This window comes from Lepidochelys olivacea (assembly GCF_965140295.1).
Source record: "Lepidochelys olivacea isolate rLepOli2 genome assembly, chromosome: 3".
Classification (NCBI taxonomy): Eukaryota; Metazoa; Chordata; order Testudines; family Cheloniidae; genus Lepidochelys; species Lepidochelys olivacea.
Window position 1 is genome coordinate 5,943,291 of NC_140413.1, and position 25,488 is coordinate 5,968,778.

Below are 25,488 nucleotides of genomic sequence, written 5' to 3' on the forward strand. Positions count from 1 at the left end.
TGTCTTTCTCTGAAGTCTGTCTGCTCTCCTCCACCAATGACGACTGGCTTCTTAGGACGGTTGAAGAATATTTCTTGGTAGCTGCTTGCTTTTTACCACCAGGATGCTCATCAGGTGGGTCCACTGTAGCTTTCCATTCCATCCCGTCAGAGACAGGAACCTCAGTAGCTGACTTGCAACGTATCGGAGAACTGATACTTCGAAAGGGTGAACATCCCCTGGTTCTCTTTCCCCTCTTGGTCACCAGTTGTGAGCCCACTTCTTTGGTTTCTATTCTCTCCAGTTCCATGATCACTGATTCCCCCCAGTGGTGTCTGTGGCAATGATTTTGGAATCTAGTCTCCAAGAATCATAAAAACGTAGGGCTGGAGGAGACCTCAAGAGGTCATCTAGTTCAGTCCCCTGGACTCACGGCAGGACTAGGTATTGTCTAGACCATCCCTGACAGGTGTTTCTCTAAAATGCTCTTAAAAATCTCCGATGATGGCGCTTCCACAACCTCCCTATGAGGGAAGACTGAAAAAAATTGGATTTGTTTAGTCTGGAGAAGAGAAGACTGAGAAGGGACATGATAACAGTTTTCAAGTACATAAAAGGTTGTTACAAGGAGGAGGGAGAAAAATTGTTCTTCTGAACCTCTGAGGACAGGACAAGAAGCAATGGGCTTAAATTGCAGAAAGGGAGGTTTAGGTTGGATATTAAGAAAACCTGTCAGAGCGCCTGGTTAAGCACTGGAATAAATTGCCTAGGAAGGTTGTGGAATCTCCATCATTTGGAGATTTTAAAGAGAAAGTTAGAGAAACACCTGTTAGGGATGGTCTAGAGGGATGGTCTAGATAATACTTAGTCCTGCCATGAATGCAGGGGACTGCACTAGATGACCTCTCAAGGTCCCTTCCAGTCCTACGATTCTAATTGATTCTTCTCCTTCCTACGGGTAGTGCTTTGTATTTATCCTTACTGAATTTCACCCCATGTAATTCAGACCATTTCTCCAGGTTATCAAGATCATTTTGAGTTCTGATCCTGTCTTCCAAGCACAGATATGGACTGAAGTTTAGATCTAGATCTGGTATTTGAGATCACCCACCCCACTTACCAACATTCTTTCCACTCCTCCAGGCCAGGATCGCTTTGCAGGGTTTACATGCAGCATCAATAGCAACAGTAATTTTTATGGGTTTCAGAGTAACAGCCGTGTTAGTCTGTATTCGCAAAAAGAAAAGGAGTACTTGAGCTGTAGCTCACGAAAGCTCATGCTCAAATAAATTGATTAGTCTCTAAGGTGCCACAAGTACTCCTAGTAATTTTTATGAGATTCTGGGCTCAGGATTACAGGATTAACGATGAACTTCGCCAGCCTGTGATACACAGAAAGTCTGTCTAGATTATCTTTGGTCCCTTCTGGCCTTAACGTATTAAGCATTTATTGATGTAAATGGGACATCAATAAGACTTAGGCCAGGTCTACGCTACGGGTGCTGCCGTAGGTATGCTGCTACACGCCCGGAGTGTGGACGCAGGGAAGGTTGTGTTGTCCTTGGAAATTAATCTCCCCATCTGATGGTAGCTAGGTCAATGGAAGCACTTGATCACCTTCTCTGTGGGCTGCCCTGCACCTGTTGTACCTCCTGCTGATGATCCTAATGGTCCTTTCAGTCCTTAAACAGAAAATCAGAAATCCTGGCCCCAGCAGTCCCAGCACTCTGTAATGAGCAGCTGACAGGACATCAGCAGACGGGGCGAGCCCCGCTGTTACAGCACACCCAGCCCTGAATTCTTAACAGGTCCCTGTCGGCAGCTCCTTGTTTAGGACACACACTGTCTCACCCTGCTCCCGGATGGAAAGGGGAACATGACGAGCCACGCTTGTGCAGCTGAGGCGAGCAAAAAGCCCAATCCCCTTTTTTGCTGGAAGCACTAAAACCACCGGCCTGCTCCCCCTCCCCACCTCCCGTGCTGCCCGCTCCTTCACCGATTGCCACGGCAATTTATTAATCCCAGACTCAGCACTGAGGGGGTGGGAGATGAGGGGGGTTTCCATTCCACAGAGGGCACCAAGTGGCAGGCGCCCTTAGAGAGAAGACGCACAGCTGGAGACGACCACCATGGTTAGGCTGGAGCAATTTTCCACAGCGAGGCATGGGGCCTTCACTCAATTAGGAGTTCAGCCTCTGTGAGCTAACTGGAGTCAAAGAACATGCTCCCTCTTCTGCCACAGAGCCGCCTGCTAAGAGGGAGGGAGGGACAGCAGCTTCAGAGACCAGCCCTGAATGGTTCCGCACAAAGGCTACGAGGCTTCGCGCTCTCAGACCAGCTCCCTCCCCATGCCGACGGCAGGGAGCTCCTCCAGGCAAGGTTGCTGTGACTGATGCATTAAGGCAAGTTTTCCTAGCTGAAAAGGGGCTGCAGGACAGGAAAGGCCATCACGGGGGCTGGGGCAAGGCGCAGGCCCCCAAGCCTCTCCCACACCCTGAGGCAGCTGCATGGCTGTAGTGTCGGTAAAGTGGATGGGCACTGTGGAAGCCCCCGTGTTCTGCTGAGGCCTTGTCCATGCTGGGATTGTTACCTGTGTTTGCTCGATTAACGCTAGCGCCAGTGTACCAACCCACATTACAATCACACCTTCCACTGCAGCCTAGGCATAACCTTAGTGAGCTGTCCAAGGTCACACCAAGAAATTGAACCCCCAGGAGCTCCCGAGTCCCAATCAAATCCTTAACCGCAAAGCCAACCTTCCTCCCCAAGATCCAAGACCATTCCCTTCTTTCTGAAGTCTTCACTATTTTTGATGCTCTCTGATTATAAGGTGAAGTTCTCACTGATGGAAGATGCCAGCCTGGCAGCCTTGGAGTCCTTCATTCACAGGGCAGGCTCACCACCTGCACTGCCCACTCCCCAGATAGCAGGTCCAAACCCTGACCTGGAAATACTGCTTTTAGGGCTAGGAGGGGCAGTTCAGTCTCATTCAATCCCAGGTTACTGCTAAGAACGGAAGCCCAGTTTGCATCAGTTGCAACGGACATTTTGGGCAATGCAGCTAGTGGTCCAGCCAGGACTGCACACAGGCCATCAACCCATTGGCCTTCAAACAACCAGATAACTTTCATCTCCCACGGAGCAGGGGCAGCTTTGAACTCGTGACTTTGGCAGCAAAAAACGACATTATTCTAGCGCCAACCCCTTGATCGTCCCTTTAGTGTCGGTGTCCAGTTAGCCGGGAAGAAATTTCACACACAACTGCAATTCTTCCCCCCACAACCAGGTGGAAAGTGCTCCTTGGCCTCCTGAAGCTCAGGCCAGCTCTTAAGAGCCGGCCTTTCCCCTTCAGTTTCATTTTTTTGTTTTCCACTGGAAGCGGGAAAAACGGGTTGCACAGTACCCCAGGGCGATGAGAGGCCTTCTGAAATGCTCTGCACCCACACACCTGGGGAGCCAAGTCCGCGATGCCTTCCCCAGCCTTAACGAGAGTCCTGATCAAAGATTAAATAAGCCCTCAAGCCCTGCTGGTCGTAGAGCTCAGCAGGGCTCCTTCCCATCCCACGTTTACCCACAAGGCAGGTGCTAACCACCCAGAACTTCTTCCAAGATGCAGAGCAGGCTTCTTGGTGACCCCTGCCTCCATTTCCAGCTCTCCCCCTGCAGAAAAAGAAGCTGCTGACGGAGAAGCTCTGCAATTGGGCAAACTATAATCCCCTGCAGGTTCAACCGAGTCGTCAGAACTCCTCACCCTGCAAGGAAATGGCTGCTTTCACCCACAGCAATGGCCCAGCCGCCTGCAGCATGAGATGCCATCCCATCCGCTCCCCATAGGCTCTTTGAAAATAATAGACAAGCTTGGAAAAGCCAAGCACTTTTGAGAGCTAGCCAGCAGCCGTGACTTGATCACGGCACGAGAAGCGGCACATCTCACAAAATGGAGAGAGAGAAGCTGGACCAGTACCTGGATGGGAATCCTCCAGGGAACAGCTAAGTCTCACAGACAGTCATATCCAGCCTGGCTCACTGTTGGACTAATGGCCTAGCATGGCATTAGGGAATGCTGTACTGCCCTCTTGGAGATGGCTATGCCGTGTTCTGCATCCCACTTATGGATCCTGAACCATTGAGGGGATGTGTGTCAGAGGATTGCTATTTACTTCCCAAGCAGAGTGAAAAGGAATAAGGAAGTCTCTTCAAATACAGACTTACATGACAGGGTAACAAGCCTTGTGAATGGGGGGGAAGCGGTAGATGTGGTATATCTTGACATTAGTAAGGCTTTTGATACTGTCTCGCATGACCATCTCATAAACAAACTAGGGAAACACAACCTAGATGGAGCTACTATAAGGTGGGTGCATAAATGGTTAGAAAATCTCTCCCAGAGAGTAGTTACCAGTGGTTCACAGTCATGCTGGAAGGGTATAACAAGTGGGGTCCTGCACGGATCAGTTCTGGGTCTGGCTCTGTTCAATATCTTCATCAATGATTTAGATAATGGCATAGCGGGTACACTTATAAAGTTTGTGGACAATACCAAGCTGGGAGGGGTTGCAAGCGCTTTGGAGGATAGGATTAAAATTCAAAATGATCTGGAAAAACTGGAGAAATGGTATGAAGTAATTAGGATGAAATTCAATAAGGACAAAGGCAAAGTACTCCACTTAGGGAGGAACAATCAGTTGCACACAAACAAAATGGGAAATGACTGCCTCGGAAGGAGTACTGCGGAAAGGAATCTGGGGTGGGGGGGGGTCATAGTGGACCACAAGCTAGATGAGAGTCAACAGTGTAACGCTGTTGCAAAAACAGCAAATATCATTCTGGGATGTATTAGCAGGAGTATTGTAAGCAAGACACAAGAAGTAATTCTTCCGCTCTACTCTGCACTGATTAGGCTTCAACTGGAGTATTGTGTCCAGTTCTGGGCGCCACATTTCGAGAAAGATGTGGATAAATTGGAGAGAGTCCAGAGAAGAGCAACAAAAATGATCAAAGGTCTAGAAAATATGACCTATGAGGAAAGATTGAAAAAATTTTGGTTTGTTTAGTCTGGAGAAGAGAAGACAGAGGGAACATGATAACAGTTTTCAAGTACATAAAAGGTTGTTTCAAGGAGGAGGGAAAAAAATAGTTCTTAACCTCTGAGGATAGGACAAGAAGCAATGGGCTTAAATTGTAGCAAGGGGAGTTTAGGTTGGACATTAGGAAAAACTTTCTAACTGTCAGGGTGGTTAGGCGCTGGAATAAATTACCTAGGGAGGTTGTGGAGTCTCCACCATTGTGGATTTTTAAGAGCAGGTTAGACAAACACCTGTCAGGGATGGTCTAGATAATGCTTCGTCCTGCCTTGAGTGCAGGGGACTGGACTAGATGACCTCTCGAGATCCCTTCCAGTTCTATGATTCAATGATTTTTTAAATTTAACTGTTAAAGTTGTGGCAACAAAAATGAAGAACAAGCCGTAAGTTGAAAATTGCAACCCTCTCAGCTGCTGCATGGAGGAGTCTGTTACTAGAAGGCTCTTTAATTGAGCGGATAAAGGCAGAATTTAGCTCCCAGCCACTGCATCTCAGCTCGTTAATTTCAAACTTGAAACAAGATGCACATTTTCAACAAGGAGGGTCATTAGCCATTGGAGCACCTCCCCAATGGAAGGGATGGACTCTCCATCAATTGGAGTCTTAATAGAGATTAGACCTCTTAAACCTGAAATCCTTGGGCATGGTGCAGTAAACACTAGGGGAAATTCTGCAGCCTGTGGTATGCAGGAGATGGTTGGAACCATCTCTTCTGGCCTCCACATCTTTGGGGAGAAGATGGTGGGTTCCGTTGTGGAAGAAGGCACAGATACATGCAGGAGAAGGATAAAGAAGGGGACATGTCCTACCGGCAGGACGAAGGCAACATGGGGAATGGAGCAGTAAGATCAGAAATGCAGGCCAAGATGTGCAGACCGCTGGGATGAGAACAGACAGCTTAAACGCAATAGGAAGAGAAGTTTCAGAGAGCACCGGGGCTGTGGGGAGAGACTTACGATTTGGAAGCATGCAAGCTACGCTATTCCTGAAAATAAAGGTTGGCAGCAAGTTTGCCCATCAGCTGGCAGGATATTTCTGAGACTTCTGTCACTCATCAGGTTATACACCAGCTGGAGTACAAAAGCACAGCAATTCCTTCATCCTCCCTCTCCATTTCAGAGATGTCTAGAAGTAGCGTGGTGGGGCTGCTGCATTTATGGTCTCAGCAACTGGTCAAACACACACAGTCTGAGACTGGCTTTTCCAATCCACCTGGGATCGGGGTCACTCCGGGCTCCTCTTCTTTTGTGCCTCATCCCCCATAATGCAGGTTCTGGGGACCAAACTGGTCCCTCACTGGAGCTGTATGACCGTCAGTGGGTTTGCACGGATGTCACTAAGTGGGGCTCTGTGAGCAGAAGCTAGGAGACCATTCTGCTAAGGCACAAGGAAGAACACACTGCAGTTCACTCGCCTGTAACCAGGCCCTGTGGAGCTCTCAGGAGTGAAGCAAGAAGCACTGTCATGAGGGTCAGCTGCAGTTCTGATGCCAACATACAGCAGAGCTGCTGAAGAAGCCCCCCTTCCCCCCCCCCCCGGGTTTTTGTTAAAAAACAAAAAACAGTCTCTTTACAGAGCAGGACAGCACTTCAGGCTAGGCTAGCTCTCTGGGAAGATGTTCCAGGATATAGCAGGGAAAACCCCCGACAGACACTGACATTTGCCTGTGTCACTACTCTCCCCCCCCACCCCACCTCCTCCCCACCCCAGACACTGGTCATCTCATTTAAAGGAGTAGGGATTGATTCTAGTCTTTCAATGGGATGGAAGCCACTAAACACTGTCCTAATTATATTGTCAAGGCAGATGAATGGCCCCAGTGGTGCCAGGAGGGTATATTATTTAATACAAGAGGAGTCAAGCTGCTGACCTTGTCATTTGCTGCTTTGCTGCGCAACCGCCCATGTGTCAAAGGGAAAAGCGTTCTCCATCACCGAAGGGCAGCAAGACAGGATTTGCACGTAAGTGAATTAGAGGTGGATCAACCGACTGGTTAATGATATACTGAATGAATTCCAGACAGAATGAGATCAGGGCCCATCTAAGTCCAGCGTCCTGTTCGCTACAGTGTCCAGTAATAAATGCTTCAGAAAAATATGCAAGGATCCCTGTGGAATAACCTACCTATCTTTTTTCTTAGCTCACGGCAGCAAGCAGATGGCTTACACCCCAAGGCATGACTGTTTAAATACCTTCTTCTAGCTGGGCTACTCTGTTCACAGTATCCACAATGATTTTGACTTCTCTTAAACATGGTCCTCAATTCTTGGCCCCCCGACACCTAGTTACAGCAAGTTCTGCAGGTTAATTATGTAAAAAGACATTTCCTTTCATCAAGTTTTAAATGTTTGCCCTTTAGTTTCTCTAACTGCCTCTTTTCCATGGAGGGAAGGAAAACCAGGAGCACTCAATTCACCAGTCCGTTACAATTCATTGCTTTGTTAACAGCTACCATGTTTCCCTCTTATTAAATCTCCTCGGTAGATGTATCAGCCCCAGGCTTGTCCATTTCTCTCCATACTGAAGTCCTCCCATGCCGCCACTCGCTGGCACCCTCTCGCGAGTGATGATTGAAACACGCCCTGTTATTCCAGCTTCTAGAGGAACTGCCAAATTACTCTTCCAAACTGTACAGTGATCTCATAAATTGAGCGTCCTTCTTCTAAGCACTCCACAGGGACCGAACGCGTTTCATTCGCAACCTTATCATAAATAAATAAATAAATATCAGCGCAGTTCTCTAGAAGTGAAAAGCTAGCGCAGGAACCCGCTTAAAGCAAGCCACTTCTTCACAAAGCCAGGAGAGAGAAAACAGCTGGGGATTCCCCAGTAGCTGGATGCTGAAGCTCTTACAGTCTGGAGCTGCACAAGCTCCTGTGTGGATTACCTGCCCCTTGAAAGACACAGGGTGTCTACACTGCAGCTGGGGGCATGCTTTCCAGCTTGAGCGGGCAGCCATGTACTAGCTCTGCTCGAGCAATCGTGCTGAAAAGAGAAGCGTAGCTGGGAATAGCATGGGCAGCAGTACAGGCCACTGCCGGAGTACAAACCAGCCCGGAACCCCTGGGTACATACTTGGCTGGCTAGCCCAACCCACCAGCCACGCTACCCCCCAGCTGTACTGCTATTTTTAGTGCACTGGCTTGGACAGAGCTAGCTCATCTGCCTACTCAAGCTGGGAATCATGCTCCCAGCACAGACATACCCACACAGTGACCCGAGGGGAACGTACCACAAGTCTGCAATTCTTTGCATGTCCTCTATAAGATAGGTTTCAGAGTAACAGCCGTGTTAGTCTGTATTTGCAAAAAGAAAAGGAGTACTTGTGGCACCTTAGAGACTAACCAATTTATTTGAGCATGAGCTTTCGTGAGCTACAGCTCACTTCATCGGATGCATGCCGTGGAAACTGCAGCAGACTTTATTTATACACAGAGAATATGAAAAAATACCTCCTCCCACCCCACTGTCCTGCTGGTAATAGCTTATCTAAAGTGATCATCAGGTGGGCCATTTCCAGCACAAATCCAGGTTTTCTCACCCTCCACCCCCCCACACAAATTCACTCTCCTGCTGGTGATAGCAGTGGGGGGGGGTGGAGGGTGAGAAAACCTGGATTTGTGCTGGAAATGGCCCACCTGATGATCACTTTAGATAAGCTATTACCAGCAGGACAGTGGGGTGGGAGGAGGTATTTTTTCATATTCTCTGTGTATAAATAAAGTCTGCTGCAGTTTCCACGGCATGCATCCGATGAAGTGAACTGTAGCTCACGAAAGCTCATGCTCAAATAAATTGGTTAGTCTCTAAGGTGCCACAAGTACTCCTTTTCTCTATAAGATAGCAACATCCTTCCCTTCATCCACACAGCCCCCTCTCTTCTCCATCAGCCCAGGGAACCATTTACTTCTGCAGTTAGTAAAAAGCAAAGCCCAAGAACTTATGCTGAGCTAGTCTAATGCAACAAGTCTACAGGTTAATTGCTGTAAGAAGAGAGAAGAGACTGCAATCACTGCCTTCATCTCTTAGGCAAGCACAGCAATATCTCCCAGCAGAGGCTGTATCAGATATTAAACTAATAGTAGGTTTGATCTTAGCCAAGAGGCAGAATTAAACTATCCACTCCAACTGCTCAGCGAGTCACCAGGGATCTGCCTTTCATCTTCGCTCCCCCACTTTAATTCAAGATTACAAGAGATAAAGCTTTACAGGCATTTCCATCATCTCTCATCTCTCCCTGGCAATTTCTGTTCCCAGCAAGTCTGGGGTAACATTGAACAAGGAGGAACGGTGGGTACAAGTTACACATCTCATAATGCTTTTCCCCAGGATCTCTGGCTGTGGCCCAAACCATTTGGATTTGTACACCTCTGTACACTGAGCAAAGGAAAAACATAAGTCACAGGGGGGTTTCTCACCAGTTTGTCCAGGAAAACCACAAGATCCTGTGAGGGGGAAAAAAGAAATAGATAATCAGATTTCTTAGCCATGAACACGTCACTATCTTAAGTGCCAACAGAAGAAGAAGGCTGTTTGCCTTTACTAAGAGATCTCCAAAGTCACCTGAGATCCAATACACCTCCCCATCCCTACAAGGTCAAGGCCCTGTACTCCAAGCCTTCTGTTTAAGATTAGATAGGAAGGATGGTCTGGGAGGGAGACACTGGGCTGGCATTCAGGGGATTTGGATTCAAATTGCCAGCTCAACCAGAGCCCCTGTGTGCCTACAAGAGGTCACAATTATGCTGAAGTTCCCCATCTATAAGATGAAGATAACGTTTTGTCTTTTTAGACCTTTGGGGCAAGGACTCTCTCACTATGTCCATGCAGTGCTTTGCACGATGGGCCCTGATCTTTGCCCCTCAGTGTTACTGTCACTACTAATGAAGATTATACAACAAGAAGACCTCATCCTGGCATGAGGGAGCCTTTCCTTCCAGGATCTGCAGTGTTGCGTGTAGCCTGGCAGAAGAAGAGCAAGCTACACTGTACGACACTGCAAACCACTAAGCAGAGAGTCGGATTTATACTGCACTCCTTGCTGAACTAAGTTCAATAGCACAGGTCCCTGAAGTTGGAAACAGCAGCCATGGAACTGCCTTTGTTCTCCCATCCCATACTGTACCCTTTTCTACCGTCCAGAGACGCACCCGGGTCAGAACCTTAACTAGGGAGCTCCATAATACACACAGACCTAGGTCACAAACAGAAATCAGGACACAGTCTCCTACCTTGCATATTTCTTCCTGGGAATATTCTTCTATGTCTGCAAACAACAAAAATTAATTATTGAGCTCAGTTAAGTGCCTTTCCATTTAATTTTTAACATTCTAAATCTGCCATGTACCAGGCTGCGGCCCCCTGGCTCCCACCAGCTCTACAAAAGGTCAGTACACACCAGGATTCATCTCATCAGCCACTGCACCGTCTTTAAGGGTCGGGGGGGGGAGGGGGGAATGGGAATGTCCCTAGGATTTCCATAGGCCTGCTCTGGGACACTGATTAAGTACAGCTGCTGGGTTCAACCCCAGAAGTGGGTGCATGTTAGTGGTGGTGGCAGCAGGTGGGGGGGTGGGGGGGAAATGATCCTTCTATGGCAGTTTGTCAAGTGCTTTGGGGTTCAGGATTAGAGGCCTGGCACAGCAGAAGGACGTGCTGATCCGATTTCAGATTCAAGGGCAGGAGGCGGTATCATGAAAAAGCTCTCTGCCTGCAAGGTAAAACAAGAAGCCCTCCTGAAACAAATTCTGAAGTCTCCTCCTATAAGCCCTGCTATGGAGGATTGAGGAGTAACTACAGGGGGGATTTAAGGAGACAGCAGGTACTGTCACTTCCCAAGCTGGACTATGACCAGGGCACCAGCAGCCAGAGCCACTCAGCGACTAGAGCGATGAACGGTGCTATAAGGGACTAGGTAGATGGAAACAAAGATTAGAAAGTCTTGCAAAAAAAAGCATCAAGGAGCTCTAACAACAAATGGGTCAGGGCTAATCTAGACCAACAGGAGCAGAGATCACACGTCTGCACCAGACCCTGCAGAAACCAATACATATCAAGAGTGTACTATGGTCCCCAACCCCTGCTGACTGTGATCCTAGGAAAACCAAGGCCTTTGTACCTACCGCAGGAAGGAAATTAACTGCAGTGACCTTACAGGGGCTGCTCCCCATGCACCAGCAGGGGTTGGCTCCCCCACATCCACTCTCTGTCCAGACATAAAAGCCCTCTGGAAAAATGCCCCAGCCGTGCTCAACCAGTTCCTAGGCAAGCACCTCAGATGTGCTGGCCTGATTTCAACAACGTTGTGAGTGATGGGATACTTTACCACAGGAAGCAAATGAGTATTTTCCAACCATATTAAAAAGGAACTCGTCAGTTCAACCACTGGTTACTGGGCTTGAGGAGGGAACCAGCCGGCTGGTGAGAGTCTACAGCTGGTGTAGGGGAGAGGACCGGCATTGTCCCTTCTGGCCTTAGATCTACCAATAAACACGGCAGTGGGTGTAACTCAATGAGCAGATGTGAGGGGGCTGGGAAACATGGGGTGTTGGAAGGAAGTGGGCTCTGGGTAGCCATTAAAGAGTACAGCGGGCACTGGTAGTACCTAGGTAGAGGCAGCTGCAGAGAAGGGTACTGACATGGCCCTCCTGATCACTTATATGTAGTATCCCTTTTCTCCCAGACCTTAGACTGCAGACTCCTTGGGCTGATGTTCTTCTGTGCTTCGCTAGGTTTGGAAAGCGCCCAGGGCCAGATTTAGGTGCCTGAAGACAAAGAGGCGCCAAACAGGACTTACAAAAGTGCCTAAGTGAGTTAGGTGCCTCTCTGCATCTTTAGGTGCCAAAATACCTGTGTCAATCTGGCCTCTGGTCCATTGTGGGCACCACAGCAACGTTCATAGTGAAACGATATTAAATTAACAGAGCACAAAGCAGTGAGGGCTGCTGCTTTGATCAGGCCTCAAGATTAGCAATGGCATTTCACAGGGCCTTGTACCACCAGCCCTTCTCTTCCCAGCCCGCCTCGATGTTCACTCTCAGAGTCGTGCGCGAATGCCCTGAAGCAAAAACGAAGATGCACTGTACAAGAGAAAGCTATTTGGCGTGACACAGATATTGCATAACAATGTGGTTACAGCCTGGACCAAAACCCAGTTAGAACCAGCAGGTTAGGAGGGCTCTGGGGATCCCAGCCAGACGCCCAGCCTCTGTAGTAGAGCCATGCAGGGGAAGACTCAGGAAAGCAGGGTAGGGTGGGTGGCAATAACAAACCCACTCTACCAGCTAGCCACACCACTCAGCTCCTCCTGCCTTGGGACAGGGGAGTGCGTGCTGCACTGTTATTGCTATTCATCAGGCCTGGATGGCTCCAATGACGCTCATTCCCCAGGCTTCCAGATGGCTCAGGGGATCGTTAACGGGGGACAGAGCCTCTCGCTCCTAGTTTGCTGGTTCAAATCCAGCCCAGGCTGGTAGTGACAAAGTCACTGAGATCTAGCAGCTGTTGGGTAGTTCATGCAAGGAAAGAGGGTGTCAGCTGTAGGTTCTCCCTACGGAACACCACCACTTGTTGGCAGCCGCAGCCAAGGCCAAGGATGGAATGGGTCAAGGAAGATCACCACCTTGGGTTTTCTTACAAGGTTTCCCATTCAAGTGCCAACCAAGCCTGACCCTGCTCAGCTTAGAAGTTAAAGGGGCAACTTGGGTATCTACAGCCAAGTCACCTCTTCTTGAGCTATTCTCCCAAGGCATCCTGTGGGCAAGTTCACATCAAGGTTGTGCCAGGGGTGGAAAGAGACAGAAAATTAAAATAAGACAACTTGAAACAGTCCGTGTCGTGAACAGCACTTTTATAACTGACACGCCAAGTGGTTTCCTCCTTGACACCAGGTAAACACTGGGAGGCTTTTGTATTTACTTTCCCTGCTTCAGAAGCATTTCAACTCCAAGCCACTTCTTAGACAAACACTAGAAGGAATAGATTCCCAGGGTGAGCTCAAATCACACCAGAAGATTCTAGGAACCCTTGGGAGGTTATGGGGGAGGACAAGGGTGGGTCGGCAGACATACAGATACCAAGTGCATGTCAAGATGGTTTGGGGCTGCTGTTCAGTTTGTGCCACATCACAGACTTAGAAGTTAGCGCAAGGGAAGAGATGTGTCAGACTATCCGGTTCTTCTCCCTGCAAGGGTGCAATTCTTCCCTACAGTCCCTATAGTCCCAGGAACTTTAGCAAAGGACAGGACATTCTCCCAAGAACCAGGGCTTTCACTACTTCCCTTAGGAGACTCCTGCAGCCTAAATAGTTCTCACCAAGAGTCAATTCTACCCAAGAGTGAATTCTACCCAATATTCAGCCTCAACTTCACCACAATAGTCCTAGCTAGGACCCAACCCAAACAGACACGCCAGAAGGCGGTGGAACAATTTATCTCTGCCCTTCGTTGCTGAAGGGAGGAGGAGAGGATTTGAAACCCGACTGACCTGGGGGAGCAGTGGAATCTCCGTAGCCTTTCATATCCAAAGCCAGGACCCGGAAGCCAGCCTCAGCCAAAGCAGGGATCTAGAGCAGAAATATAAAGAAACACGTGACCTTGAAACAGACGTGCATCTGCTGTAGCTCACCCCACAGCTGGGAAGTGGACCTCCATTTATTTGAACTGTCCCCTTTTAGCATCCGTCACTATAGCTACTATGAAACACCAGTCACAAAAGCTAAGATGCCACGTGAATTCCATATGCTGGAAGGGGCATAAGAACGACAGCAGACACTGTTCTAGCAAATCTTTGTAGCCAGGCAAACACGGGCAAGAAAATCCAAGCCAGCTAGCACCACAGTCAGAACAAGACAAGAAAGAGAAAGTCAGCCACTAAAGAGGAAACGTGCCTTACGTGGTGCATTGGCATTCCGATTCAGGCCAAGGCAAATTGCAGAGGCTGAGGCCAAGAGAATAAACCCTGTATCAAGGCAGAGATTCCTCGGGGGTTAGAGGTGGAACGTGAACATCATACTAGGCATTCAATCAGCGAGAGGGAAAGAGGGCTGGGCAGCAGAGCTCATTTGTGCACAATCACCTCTTGGCTGTGGGTTCAAAAATGTGCTTTGGGTCATAGAATCACAGAAGCGTAGGACTGGAAGGGACCTTGAGAGGTCTAGTTCAGTCCCCTGCACTCAAGGCAGAACTATGCAATAACTAGATCATCCCCGACAGGTGTTTGTCTGATTTGTTCTTTAAAACCTCCAATGATGGAGGTTCCACAACCTCCCTAAGCAAATTTATTCCAGTGCTTAACCACCCTAACATCCAACCTAAACTGCCCTTGCTGCAATTTAAGCCAATTGCTTCTTGTCCTATCCTCAGAGGATAAGAAGAACAATCTCTCTTCCTCCTCCTTGTAACAACTTGTTATGTACTTGAAAACTGTGATCATGTCCCGCCTCAGACTTCTCTTCTCCAGACTAAACAAACCCAATTTTTTCAATCTTCTCCCACAGATCGTGTTTTCTAGACCTTTAATCATTTTTGTTGCTCTTCTCTGGACTTTCTCCAGTTTGTCCACATCTTTCCTGAAACATGGCGCCCAGAACTGGACACAATACTCCAGCTGAGACCTAATCAATGTGGAGTAGAGCAGAAGAATGACTTCTTGTGTCTTGCTTACAGCACTCCTGCTAATACATCCCAGAATGATGTTTCTTTTTTGCAATAGTGTTAAACTATTGATTCATATTTAGCTTGTCATGCACGATGACCCCCAGATCCCTTTCCACAGTACTCCTTCCTAGGCAGTCATTTTCCATTTTGTATGTGTGCAACTGATTGTTCCTCCCGAAGTGGAGTACTTTGCATTTGTCCTTATTGAATTTCATCCTATTTACTTCAGACCATTTCTCCAATTTGTCTAGATCATTTTGAATTTTAATCCTAAACGCCAAAGAACTTGCAACCCCTCCCAGCTTGGTATCATCTGCAAAAGTGTACTCTCTATGCCATTATCTAAATCATTGATGAAGATATTGAACAGAATCAGAGCCAAAATTGATCCATGTGGGACCCCACTCGTTATGTCCTTCCAGCATGACTGTGAACCACTGATGATTACTCTCTGGGAACGGTTTTCCAACCAGTTATGCACTCATCTTATAGTAGCTCCATCTAGGTTATATTTCCCTAGTTTGTTTATGAGAAGGTCATGCGAGACAGTATCAAAAGCCTTACTAAAGTCAAGATATACCACATCTACCGCTTCCCCCATCTACAAGGCTTGTTACCTTGTCAAAGAAAACTATTAGGTTGGTTTGACGTGATGTGTTCTGGACAAATTCATGGTGACCTATTTATCACTATCTTCTAGGCGTTCGGAAATTGATTATTTGCTCTATTATCTTTCCCGGTACTAAAGTTAAGCTGGCTGGTCTGTAATTCCCTGGGTTGTTCTTATTCCCCTTTTATGATTGGCACCATATTTGCCCTTTTCCAGTCTGCTGGAATCTCTCCGGTCTTCCATGACTTTTCAAAGATTATCACTAATATCTCAGATACCTCCTCAGTCAGCTCCTTGAGTATTCTAGGATGCATTTCATCAGGCCCTGGTGACTTGAAGACATCTACCTTGTCTAAGTAATTTTTAACTTCCTCTTTCCCTATTTTAACCTCTGATCCTACCCCCTTTTCATTGGTATTCACTATGCTAGATGTCCAATTGCTACTAACCTTTTGGTGAAAACTGAAACAAAAAATGTAATTTAGAACTTCTGCCATTTCCACATTTTCTGTTATTGTTTTTCCCCCTCATTGAGTAACGGGCCTACCCTGTCCTTGGTCTTTGCCTTGCTTCTAATGTAGCTGTAGAATGTTTTCTTGTTATTCTTTATGGCTCTAGCTAGTTTGATCTCGTTTTGTGCCTTGGCCTTTCTAATTTTGTCCCTACATAATTGTGATAGTTGTTTATATTGATCCTTAGTGAACAAACTCTTCAGGATTGGACTGGTGGGGTACGTTGCAGGTCACAAGTGGGAGAGGTGGGAAATCAGTGAGAGAGGTACGGAGCCCAGACAGGCTATAACAGGGGGCTGCAGAGCAGGACTGAGGTGCTGCAACAGGGTGGCTTGACCCTTCAGGGCCGGAGGGCCTGGAGCTAGCCAACCTTGCTCACTAAAGTGGCCCTGCTGGATCGGACCAGTTAATTACCTATCAAGGGCAGCAGCTGGCTGCAGTGAAGGGGGAAACTCAGGAAAACTGCAGAACTTACAAGAGGCTCCTGCAGGGAAGACCCCAGTACCAGGCGGTTTGGAAGTCAGAGCCAGAAACCTGAGGCTCCAGCCAGCTAGGACCTGTGAGCGGCCTGCCAAAGCAGGAAGGGCTCCAGGCAGGAAGGCGTGGGAGGAGGGTGTGGCTGACAGGAGAAGAAAGCCACGCCAGACCCTGGAACTGGCGGCTTCGGGTGGAGCAGCCTGGGACAGAGGGAGAGCTCCCTGTGTGGCAGATCAACCAGGGCCAGGTCTGAACTCTTGGGTTACCATGGTGGCCTTGGGCCCCTGAGGACTGTGGGAATCACTTGTGTTAAGCCAGCCCCGGGTGAGGCGTGGTCAGCCACAAGAGACTGTGTGGAGTTTAAGAGACCCAACATGAGAGCTCACAGAGGCAGCAGGGTACCTGCGAAGCGAGTGCTGGCCACAAGGGGCTGCTACAGGTGGCCCAGCAGAGCTGAGTGTAGGCCCCAGGCTGGAATAGCAGTGTGGGGAGATAGGGCAGAAGCGAGGGGCCAAGCGGAGAGAACAAGGTAGTGCCCTGCAGCACTCAGCACTATGCCTTCGCTTGCTGCTCCCAGCCCCTCTCGGGAAGCAGGCAGGTCACTGAACACCTAGAGCTGTGTGCCAAGACTGTCACGCAGCAGATCTCATTGCGGCTTCAGTCCAAATCATGTGCTCAGGGGACTTCCCACCAACACCCGGTAATTACCACCTGCCGGAGCATTGCTGTCCAGGACAGTCTGTTATTGCTCTGAGTCTGGCCAGGGCAAGTTCCTCAGGTCTCTGAGCTGACCGAAGGCAGGGGGGGGGAAGCGCGGTTGCCATCACGGCCCAGCCGATCAGTCATTTCAGCAGAGCAGGAGGGGCTGGGAGAGGGAAGGAAGAGGTGACAGAGATGGAGGGAGGAGCTCTAGATTGCATATGGAAGAGGGCGATGGGAGACATACCAGGAATGAGGTGGAGTCAGAAGTGGCCTCCACCCCTCGCCATACAGTCACACAAGTGTGAGAGCCCCCACAAGTCCCCCCTTATTTCTTATCACAGAAGGCCACACTCTGGCATAACAAATCGCCACAAGATGCTGCACAGAGGTGGATGATAACACACAGCACCGCTGCCAGCCATTAGCCTGGCTTGGCATTACCTGGTACCTCCAGGAGAACCAGGATTCAGGGAAGCCATGGCAGAGGCACACCACTGGGCCATTCCCCATCTCGACAAAATGCAGCTGGACTCCAGGCTAGAGGGAAGAACAGACAAAGAGCACAAGTTTATTCCCTGCCCCACAGTCCTTCCCCGCCCCACAGTCCTTCCTCCTCCGTTTTACCTGCAGCGGTTACACCCCACCCCCTTGCTGCGTGCCGGCATACGGAAGCCGGCCACAGCGCCTGGCACTTGGGTCATCGGCCATCCAGAACCTTAGCCCCTGGCTGTAAACATTTCCCACCTTCCCGTAGCCTGGCCTATTCTGCAGCAGAGACCAGACCAGTGCTCTCTCTGGTCCGGTTTTAAAGGATTTGACTTCCGGCCTGGCCCTCAGGAAACAGTCTCACATGGTCAAAAAACATCCCCCCGTGTAAAGTCTCTATCTGCCTTACTTGAATTTCAGCCCATTGCTGTTAAACACCACACACTGTGACCCGACCCTCGATATAGCTCCTCTCCCTCCATGGCGCCAACACCCTTCAGATGTATGAAGAGTGCCATCACTGGATACTTATGGCCCTCAACACCATAGTACTGGGAACCTTCACTACCAAGATGGCTTTCCCAACACACTGTTTGTTACAGCCTACCTTGATTGGCACATAACCATGGGTCAGGTTCACTGGGTCACACGCAACTGGCTGAGTCTCTTCACGGCCAAGAAGCTACATGGTGAATAAAGAAAGTTCTCAGTTCTATCCCAGACACCCCCACTGCCAGTGATGGTGCCCAGCAACTCAGTGGCCACAGGCTGTTTGCACCAGATAACTTTCTACTGCTCAGCCAGCCTTCTAAACCAGCCCCACCCTCTTTGGGAAGCTTCCTTCATTCAAAATGGCCATAGCTCATTAGGCGTCTAGCTCAGGGTTTCTCAAACCACCCCCTTCTGACCACAAAAATTACTACACAACCCCAGGAGGGAGGACCAAAGCCTGAGCCCACCCGAGCCCCACCACTCCAAATGTGGGGACAAAGCCCAAGCCTGAGCCCCGGGTGAGGGGACTGAAGGCCAAGCCCCGCCGCCCTATACCCCAGCAAGCTTAACATCAGCCCTGGCGACCCATGTTGGGGTCCCACTGCAAATCTAGCCGTTTGCCCATGTTATGAAAACCCCAAGTGATCAGGCAAGACTGGCAGTATCTGCAGAAGAGAGAACCCAGACTGGCTAAGACAACCTTTGGCGGGGCGGCATGACGGAGTCCAGGGCTGGGCGAGCAGTACCGGAGTGCTCTCACAGCCGAGGGAAGAGGAATCGGCCTTACTCATCCAATGCCATTATTCCTTGTCAGTTCTGAATGGAAACAGGCCAGGAGGCAGCTTTCAGATCCAGAGGCCACCCAGCAAGCTCAGGCGGGAGGTACTGATTTCAGTTCCTCTCCGATTAAGGGGATTAAATTAATTCACGGCTTTAAACATAAATACCTACACTAAGGGGAAAAGCACGGGAAGGAAGACTGCATGCATCTCTAGGTGTTACATGCACGTTGTAGAACCCAAGGTACACCTGTTAGAGCTCCCCAAGCCCTGTTAAGGGTGAGGATTCCCTGAGAAGGGAGAGAGGAGAACTGTAAAAGCAAGCAATAAAACAAGATTTCCACGCCACTGTAGTACACCAAGGATACTACTTGGTCTCTTACTTCCAGTGCTTGGTCTTTTGGGGAGACCATCAATGAGGAGGGCCAAATTGGCACTAACTTTGGTGGTGGTTTGCATGACATGGGCACCTGCCATTGTAGGAAACACAATGAAACACATGGTTTGTTTTTTGTGGTAACCTAAGCTACCAGTCAGCTACCCAGTGGTGGTAGCTGCCAGTCAGGTCTGGATTGGAGCTTGTGACCTATAGGAAAAAGGCTTTGTGCTCAACCACCAATCCTTCGAACTATCCATTTCCACTCAAGTACATACACCAATGCTAGGCACCCAAATGAAAAGCCATTGGGCACCTAGAGCCTTATTTGGGCAGCTCGGATGGGATTTTCCAAAAGGTACATTGCTTCTTTAGCAGCACAAGTCCCATGACTGTCAGCCGGATACTTTTAAGTCACTTGGATGCTGCTGAAAATCTCACCCCTACCAACCACCTCATGTCAGGCACCTCCACAGCTCTCCGCTACGTTACAAGACAGACTAAAAATCTTTTAAAATCGTAATTGCTACTATTTGTACTACTGTAGTGCCTAGAAACTCTAATCGTGGATCAGCGCCCCTCTGCGCTAGGTGCTGTACAAAGATACAGGCTGTAAACTCTCTGGGGCAAAGATCAAGTTTAAGACAAGAAACAACAGGCAGATACAGCAAACGGGTAGTGGGGAGCACAAGGGAACAATGAGAATACCAGTCAAGCAGTGGTCACAGCACACCCGCTGCCTAACTTTTTGGGTTTAAAATATTCTGCCAGTTTTGATCGTCAAAGAATTTACACCCCCAATGCGGATTTTTGCCTCAGCATGGTATTAGCAACCTAATCGCAAACATTTAACACTTGTAAGATGCTTTGAGATCTATGGAAGAAAAGCATCACATGTAAGTGATACGTACTTTCACATAAGTGGAACAGCCTTAAAACTAATGTTGTGTGCAGTTGTTGTAGCCATGTTGGTTAAAGGATAAGACAGACACAAGGTGGGTGAGGAAATATATTTTATTGGGCCAACGTCTGTAAGTGAAAGAGAAACTTTTGAGCTCTAAAGCTTGTCGTCTCTTTCACCACAGAAGTTGGCCCAATAAACTATACCTCACCCACCTTGTGTGTGATAAAATAAAGGTCAGAGTGACAGTGCACTTCTGCACAGCAAAGTCCAGCCTCTACTAACATAGCTCGGTGAACCATTAACCACGCCAGACAACTCTCCCAAGGGTGAGAGAAAGGGTAGAAGCTATAAGGAACCCTCTGTAGGGAGATGGGAGAGGAGCTGCGTACAACAGAGCCGACGTTACAACAGGTCAGGAAGAAGGAGTCTTGGCAGATGGCAGGCTCTGCAAGGTATTAACCTATGAGCAAGAGAAGCGTGGAAAGCTTCACTCAGGCTCTGCAGGTGGTAACATGATCTGCTTGTGATTAAATAAGCCAACATTAGTCAAACACTGCAAAAGGTGAGAAAGGCTGAGTAGAATTACAATCACTAGGCACCTTAGCGAAGGAGAAACCACCTCTTAGTACTGATCCTCAGGGCACCACACTATTAACCGCCTTCCGTGCTCATTAAAGTCTCACTCTGGTTCCTAGCTGACAGTTCTTAATCCATTACAGGGCTTTACCTCCTTATCAGATCCACCTGTGGGACTTTTGAAATTAATTGTATCTGCCAGTTCTTTTGACAGCCTCCTCTATCTTGCTACCTCTTCTACAGAATTCTAACCGATTAGAGCAGCAGGATTAACCCTTCCATGACTTCCTCCCGTTTTATTACATTCACCCAGGTGCATCATAACGGAACCATGTTCTGCTCTCACTCTGGATTGACAGAGGCGTTAGTAACGCCATCACTACACCTGAGTTACTCTGGATTGACAGTGGCATAACTGACAGCCCAATTTGGCCCTCTGTCTCTAACAGAGACGGGCGAAATGAGGGGATTTTTACTTTCGGGCAGCCTCATCTGATCTGGGTTTCGTTTTTGCCAAGTCAGGAGTGATCTAGACCTGGGCTCAATTTGACCGGAACCCTGAAAGGACAAGCCCATGACATTTCAGCCTAAAGGTACAATATGCAAGGGATTCTGAGTCCGCGAACAAAAACAGGCCTTGGAATAAAATCAGCATCACAACCACACTTATAGCATCCCTCAGAAAAACAATGTACAGTGCAGGGTCAAGAGAGCCACTCTATGGAAATTTTGCTCTAAATTATAGTACGCTAGGCAAGAGCAGGAGTCCCTATCTACAATAGGGTTAGGATATTTCTACAGCACCCAGCTTTGTGGTATCTAAACTCTGAACTATGTATTCTGTCCAGAGGAAGGAGACAGTAAATACACAGATGCATATCGCACTTAGCCACTAGATACCTGAATTCCACACAAGTCCTGCAGTTCCTTCAGGGCAGCATCAGTGTCCTTGACAAGGATGGTGGCTATTCCCATTTCCCGGGCTGGCTTTAAGTTAGCTCCAATGTCATCCAGAAAAATAACCTGAATTCAGGAGAGATTCAGAACCTGGGGTCAGTCAAGGAAGAGGAGAGTTTTGGGGAGAATGGGGGGGAAGGGGACGTTGCTGTGATTCCCCAGTGATTTGGGCCAAGAGATTTTCACATCAGTGTCTACTGATTTTGGGTGCCCAACTTGAGAAGCCCTGGTTCACAGCCAACAGGTGTGCCCAGCACTTTCTGAAAGCCAGGCCCCATGCCTATGTCTAGTTGGGTCGCTTTGGGCAGTCTTTGCCATTGTCCCTAAACTAGAAGCAAGTTGCGCCTTCACCTCCTGCGGTTTCGCCTTCAGCACGCCCAGTGCATACTCGTAAATTCGAGGGTCCGGCTTCTTCAGACCGATGCGACAAGACTCGATCACCAGATCAAAATGTCTCTTCAGCAGAGAGAGCGTGAGAGCTGTGAGGTGTCTGTGAGGGCTGTCATCTATCCAGTTATTTGTGAGCACACACGTCCTGAACCCTGTAACGGGACAGATGATTAAATGGGTCGAGGGGCTATTCCGACTGGGAACGATTAAGGAGAATCCTTTTCTTTCCATTACCCAGCTGTCTATCAGCAATTACACATCTTATATCTGTATGTCCACTTTAACCACAGAGGATCTCAAAGAGCTTTACAAACGAAGGTCCCAACTTTGTGAGGCTCTACTCATTCAAGGTGTCTAACTCCTGAAGTCAGGAGGGACCATTCGAGTGACGACTCCCTGTTGAGCAAAGGGTGCACAATCAAGACCTTCTAACACCACCCAGTCAAGTAATCCTGTTCAGAAATTTACCAAGTTCCATCTTAAAGTCAGGTAGGTTGTTAGATGAAGAGCACAACGCTTCTGTTATACAACAGTTTGGGACAGGAAGTGAAGACAAATCCCATGTCCCAGTGAGACTGTTGGTGGAATTTAGGTAGGCAGAATGGAATCTGGCCACCATCAGAGGTTTCTGCTTCTGGCCACTGGGTTGAAGAAATTGGCAGGACTTCATTTTGGGAGACCGAACAGTCCGTCTAAGGTAGCCGCTCCATGCAGATTTGGATGCAGTCTCTTTCTAAGGCGGTGGTTCGGTTGCTCAGGTCTCTTTGGCCTAGTCCCAACTGAGGATTGGGTTTTTCTGTTTGTTTCCAATAAATCCAGCTGCTCCCAGGATTAATGAAAACCAGGTCTGATCCAAAGCCTATTTAAGTCAGTGGGACTCTTTCCCCTGAAGCCAACAGGCTTTGGGTCAGGCTCATAGTAACTATAATTTCCCCCTCCTCTGGAGTTAATGCCCTCCAAAGCGACACAGTGTTACAGAGATTGCTAGACTGTTTAGTTAATTGTTGTTGGCTTGGTGACAGCATGCCTGATTTATTTGGTAATAACGCACAGAGAAAATATCTAATTAGTCAAGTGGTGGTAAGTAAATATCAGGGAAGTACTTTGAAAATAAAGAGCCGCATCTAAGCCTCACGATTTCATTGGTTAGAGGATTTGGAATGGTTTGCTGATGAGTGATGGCTATCTGCTGCTGCCAGAGATCAACGGCAACCAGCGCTTTGGGAAGGGTGCGCCATGGGAATTCAGGATACATTTGGGCCAGGGATGGAACATTATTATGTAAAGTAATGCACACTGGAAAAAATAACCCCAACTATACATACAATATGATGGGGGCTAAATTTAGCTACAACTAATCAGGAGAAAGATCTTGGAGTCATCGTGGATAGTTCTCTGAAGACGTCCACGCAGCGTGCAGCGGCAGTCAAAAAAGCAAACGGGATGTTAGGAATCATTAAAAAAGGGAGAGAGAGTAAGACGGAGAGTATCTTATTGCCCTTATATAAATCCATGGTACGCCCACATCTTGAATACGGCGTACAGATATGGTCTCCTCATCTCAAAAAAGATATACTGGCATTAGAAAAGGTTCAGAGAAGGCAACTAAAATGATGAGGAGTTTAGAACGGGTCCCATGTGAGGAGAGATTAAAGAGGCTAGGACTTTTCAGCTTGGAAAAAAGGAGACTAAGGGGGGATATGATAGAGATGTATAAAGTCATGAGTGGTGTGGAGAAAGTGAAAAAGGAAAAGTTATTTACTTGTTCCCGTAATATAAGAACTAGGGGGCACCAAATTAAATGAATGGGCAGCAAGTTTAAAACAAATAAAAGGAAGTTCTTCTTCACACAGCGCACAGTCAACCTGTGGAACTCCTTGCCTGAGGAGGTGGTGAAGGCTAGGACTATAACAGGGTTTAAAAGAGAAATGGATAAATTCATGGAGGCTAAGTCCATTAATGGCTATTAGCCAGGATGGGTAAGGAATGGTGTCCCTAGCCTCTGTTTGTCAGAGGGTGGAGATGGATGGCAGGAGATCACTTGATCATTACCTGTTAGGTTCACTCCCTCTGGGGGCACCTAGCATTGGCCACTGTCGGTAGACAGGACACAGGGCTGGATGGACCTTTGGTCTGACCCAGTATTGCCATTCTTATGTACTTATGAACAGCCACGGTCAGAAAGGTAACAGGCACAGCTATGCATTTATAGGGAATAGAGCTCTACTGAGAGACACGTTCTCTGGGAACGGATGGCAATCCAAGCGAGACAAGATGAACCCAGATGAGACACAAGCCATCAGTTCAGGGGAGGCAGGGTGTAGGGTTATTAGTGATGAGAGAGAGGACGGATTGCTGGAAGCAGCAAGTGTTTAGGAGGGATTAGGAAGAGAACCACCTGCGTGATGGCAAAGGAGGGCAGCATGGCAGAAAGACCAGGAAGGAAATGAAAGTCAGTGAGGGGAATGGGAAGAGCACAAGGAACAGGATGGGGTTTGGGGCGATGGGGGGGAAATGAGAGCAGAGATCCAGATGGGAACAACGTTGCTAAGACCATTTTTCAACATGGTTATTCTCCATTGTGGTTGAGCAACACCCAACACGGGAGGGACTGTGCTGGTCCAAACCCTCCTATGGGGTGACCACCAGTTAGCCTGCAGCACGGTTGCTGTACCACTGTCAGGGACAAACATTGGGGTGGAGTACAAATCCACAAGACAGCCACACAAACTCTAGCATGGGCAAGCCAGAGATTCTGCCTGCATTGCCTTCAAGATGCAAGTCAAAGACTAACTGCACTAAAAAGAGTCCTTGGAGAAATATTGGCAATCAAATACAGTGGGTCTATGGAAGGAAGAAAACTGGATCTAGTCTTCACTGCAAACATTAGCCAGGTTTAAACATGGTTTTAGTCCAAGCAATTTCTGTCCACAGTGGCAAGAAGTAAGCTCATTTCCTAACCACATTTTAACCTAGTGACATACCAGGCTTGAGACATGGTCCTTCAGTGTATCTATGAACCTATTTTTTCTGTCCACACAGGCAAAGAGAAACTCTTTGGTAACAAGAACGGGCCAGGATCGCACCTGAACGTGGTTACTGGTGTAGCATAGCTGGGAGGGAAGGAATGCTAACAGCAAGTAGCCATCACTTACCATTGTTCCTGAGAGTTACAGCAGCTTGCAGAATAGCAGTACTGAGCTTTCCTTGTGTCATAATATCCTCAAAGACCTGTGCTATGGAGAACTTCTCCGGGAGCAAAACCCCTGAGGAGGCAGCAAACCTCTTGCAATCCTCTTCCAGCTCAGAAACCAGCTTAAAAACACAGAGTTCCCATCACCCAAAGGAGATCAAGTTATATGTCAACACAAAATGAGGAAGTCACTAAAAACTCTGAGTCCCATCAATACATACGCTCCGCATTAACTATTTCCTAATGAAGTTTAAGGGTTACCAATAAGCTAGTATTAAAGACCCCTCTCCCCCAGGAAGCAGGAATGAAAGGACT

General features: G+C 48.2%; 1 protein-coding gene across 1 annotated transcript in view; it reads right to left on the bottom strand.

The window, feature by feature from the left end:
- EPHX2 (epoxide hydrolase 2) overlaps positions 1 to 25,488 on the bottom strand; it is a 109,994-nt gene that overhangs the window by 65,951 nt on the left and 18,555 nt on the right. Inside the window, exons 3-10 of the mRNA XM_084624749.1 lie at positions 25,136 to 25,295; positions 21,942 to 22,132; positions 21,534 to 21,656; positions 18,114 to 18,188; positions 17,462 to 17,557; positions 13,548 to 13,626; positions 10,295 to 10,329; positions 9,482 to 9,508 (exon numbers count right to left, since the gene is read on the bottom strand). Of these exons, the coding sequence (XP_084480875.1) occupies positions 9,482 to 9,508; positions 10,295 to 10,329; positions 13,548 to 13,626; positions 17,462 to 17,557; positions 18,114 to 18,188; positions 21,534 to 21,656; positions 21,942 to 22,132; positions 25,136 to 25,295 (786 nt within the window). The remainder of the gene's footprint in view (positions 1 to 9,481; positions 9,509 to 10,294; positions 10,330 to 13,547; positions 13,627 to 17,461; positions 17,558 to 18,113; positions 18,189 to 21,533; positions 21,657 to 21,941; positions 22,133 to 25,135; positions 25,296 to 25,488) is intronic.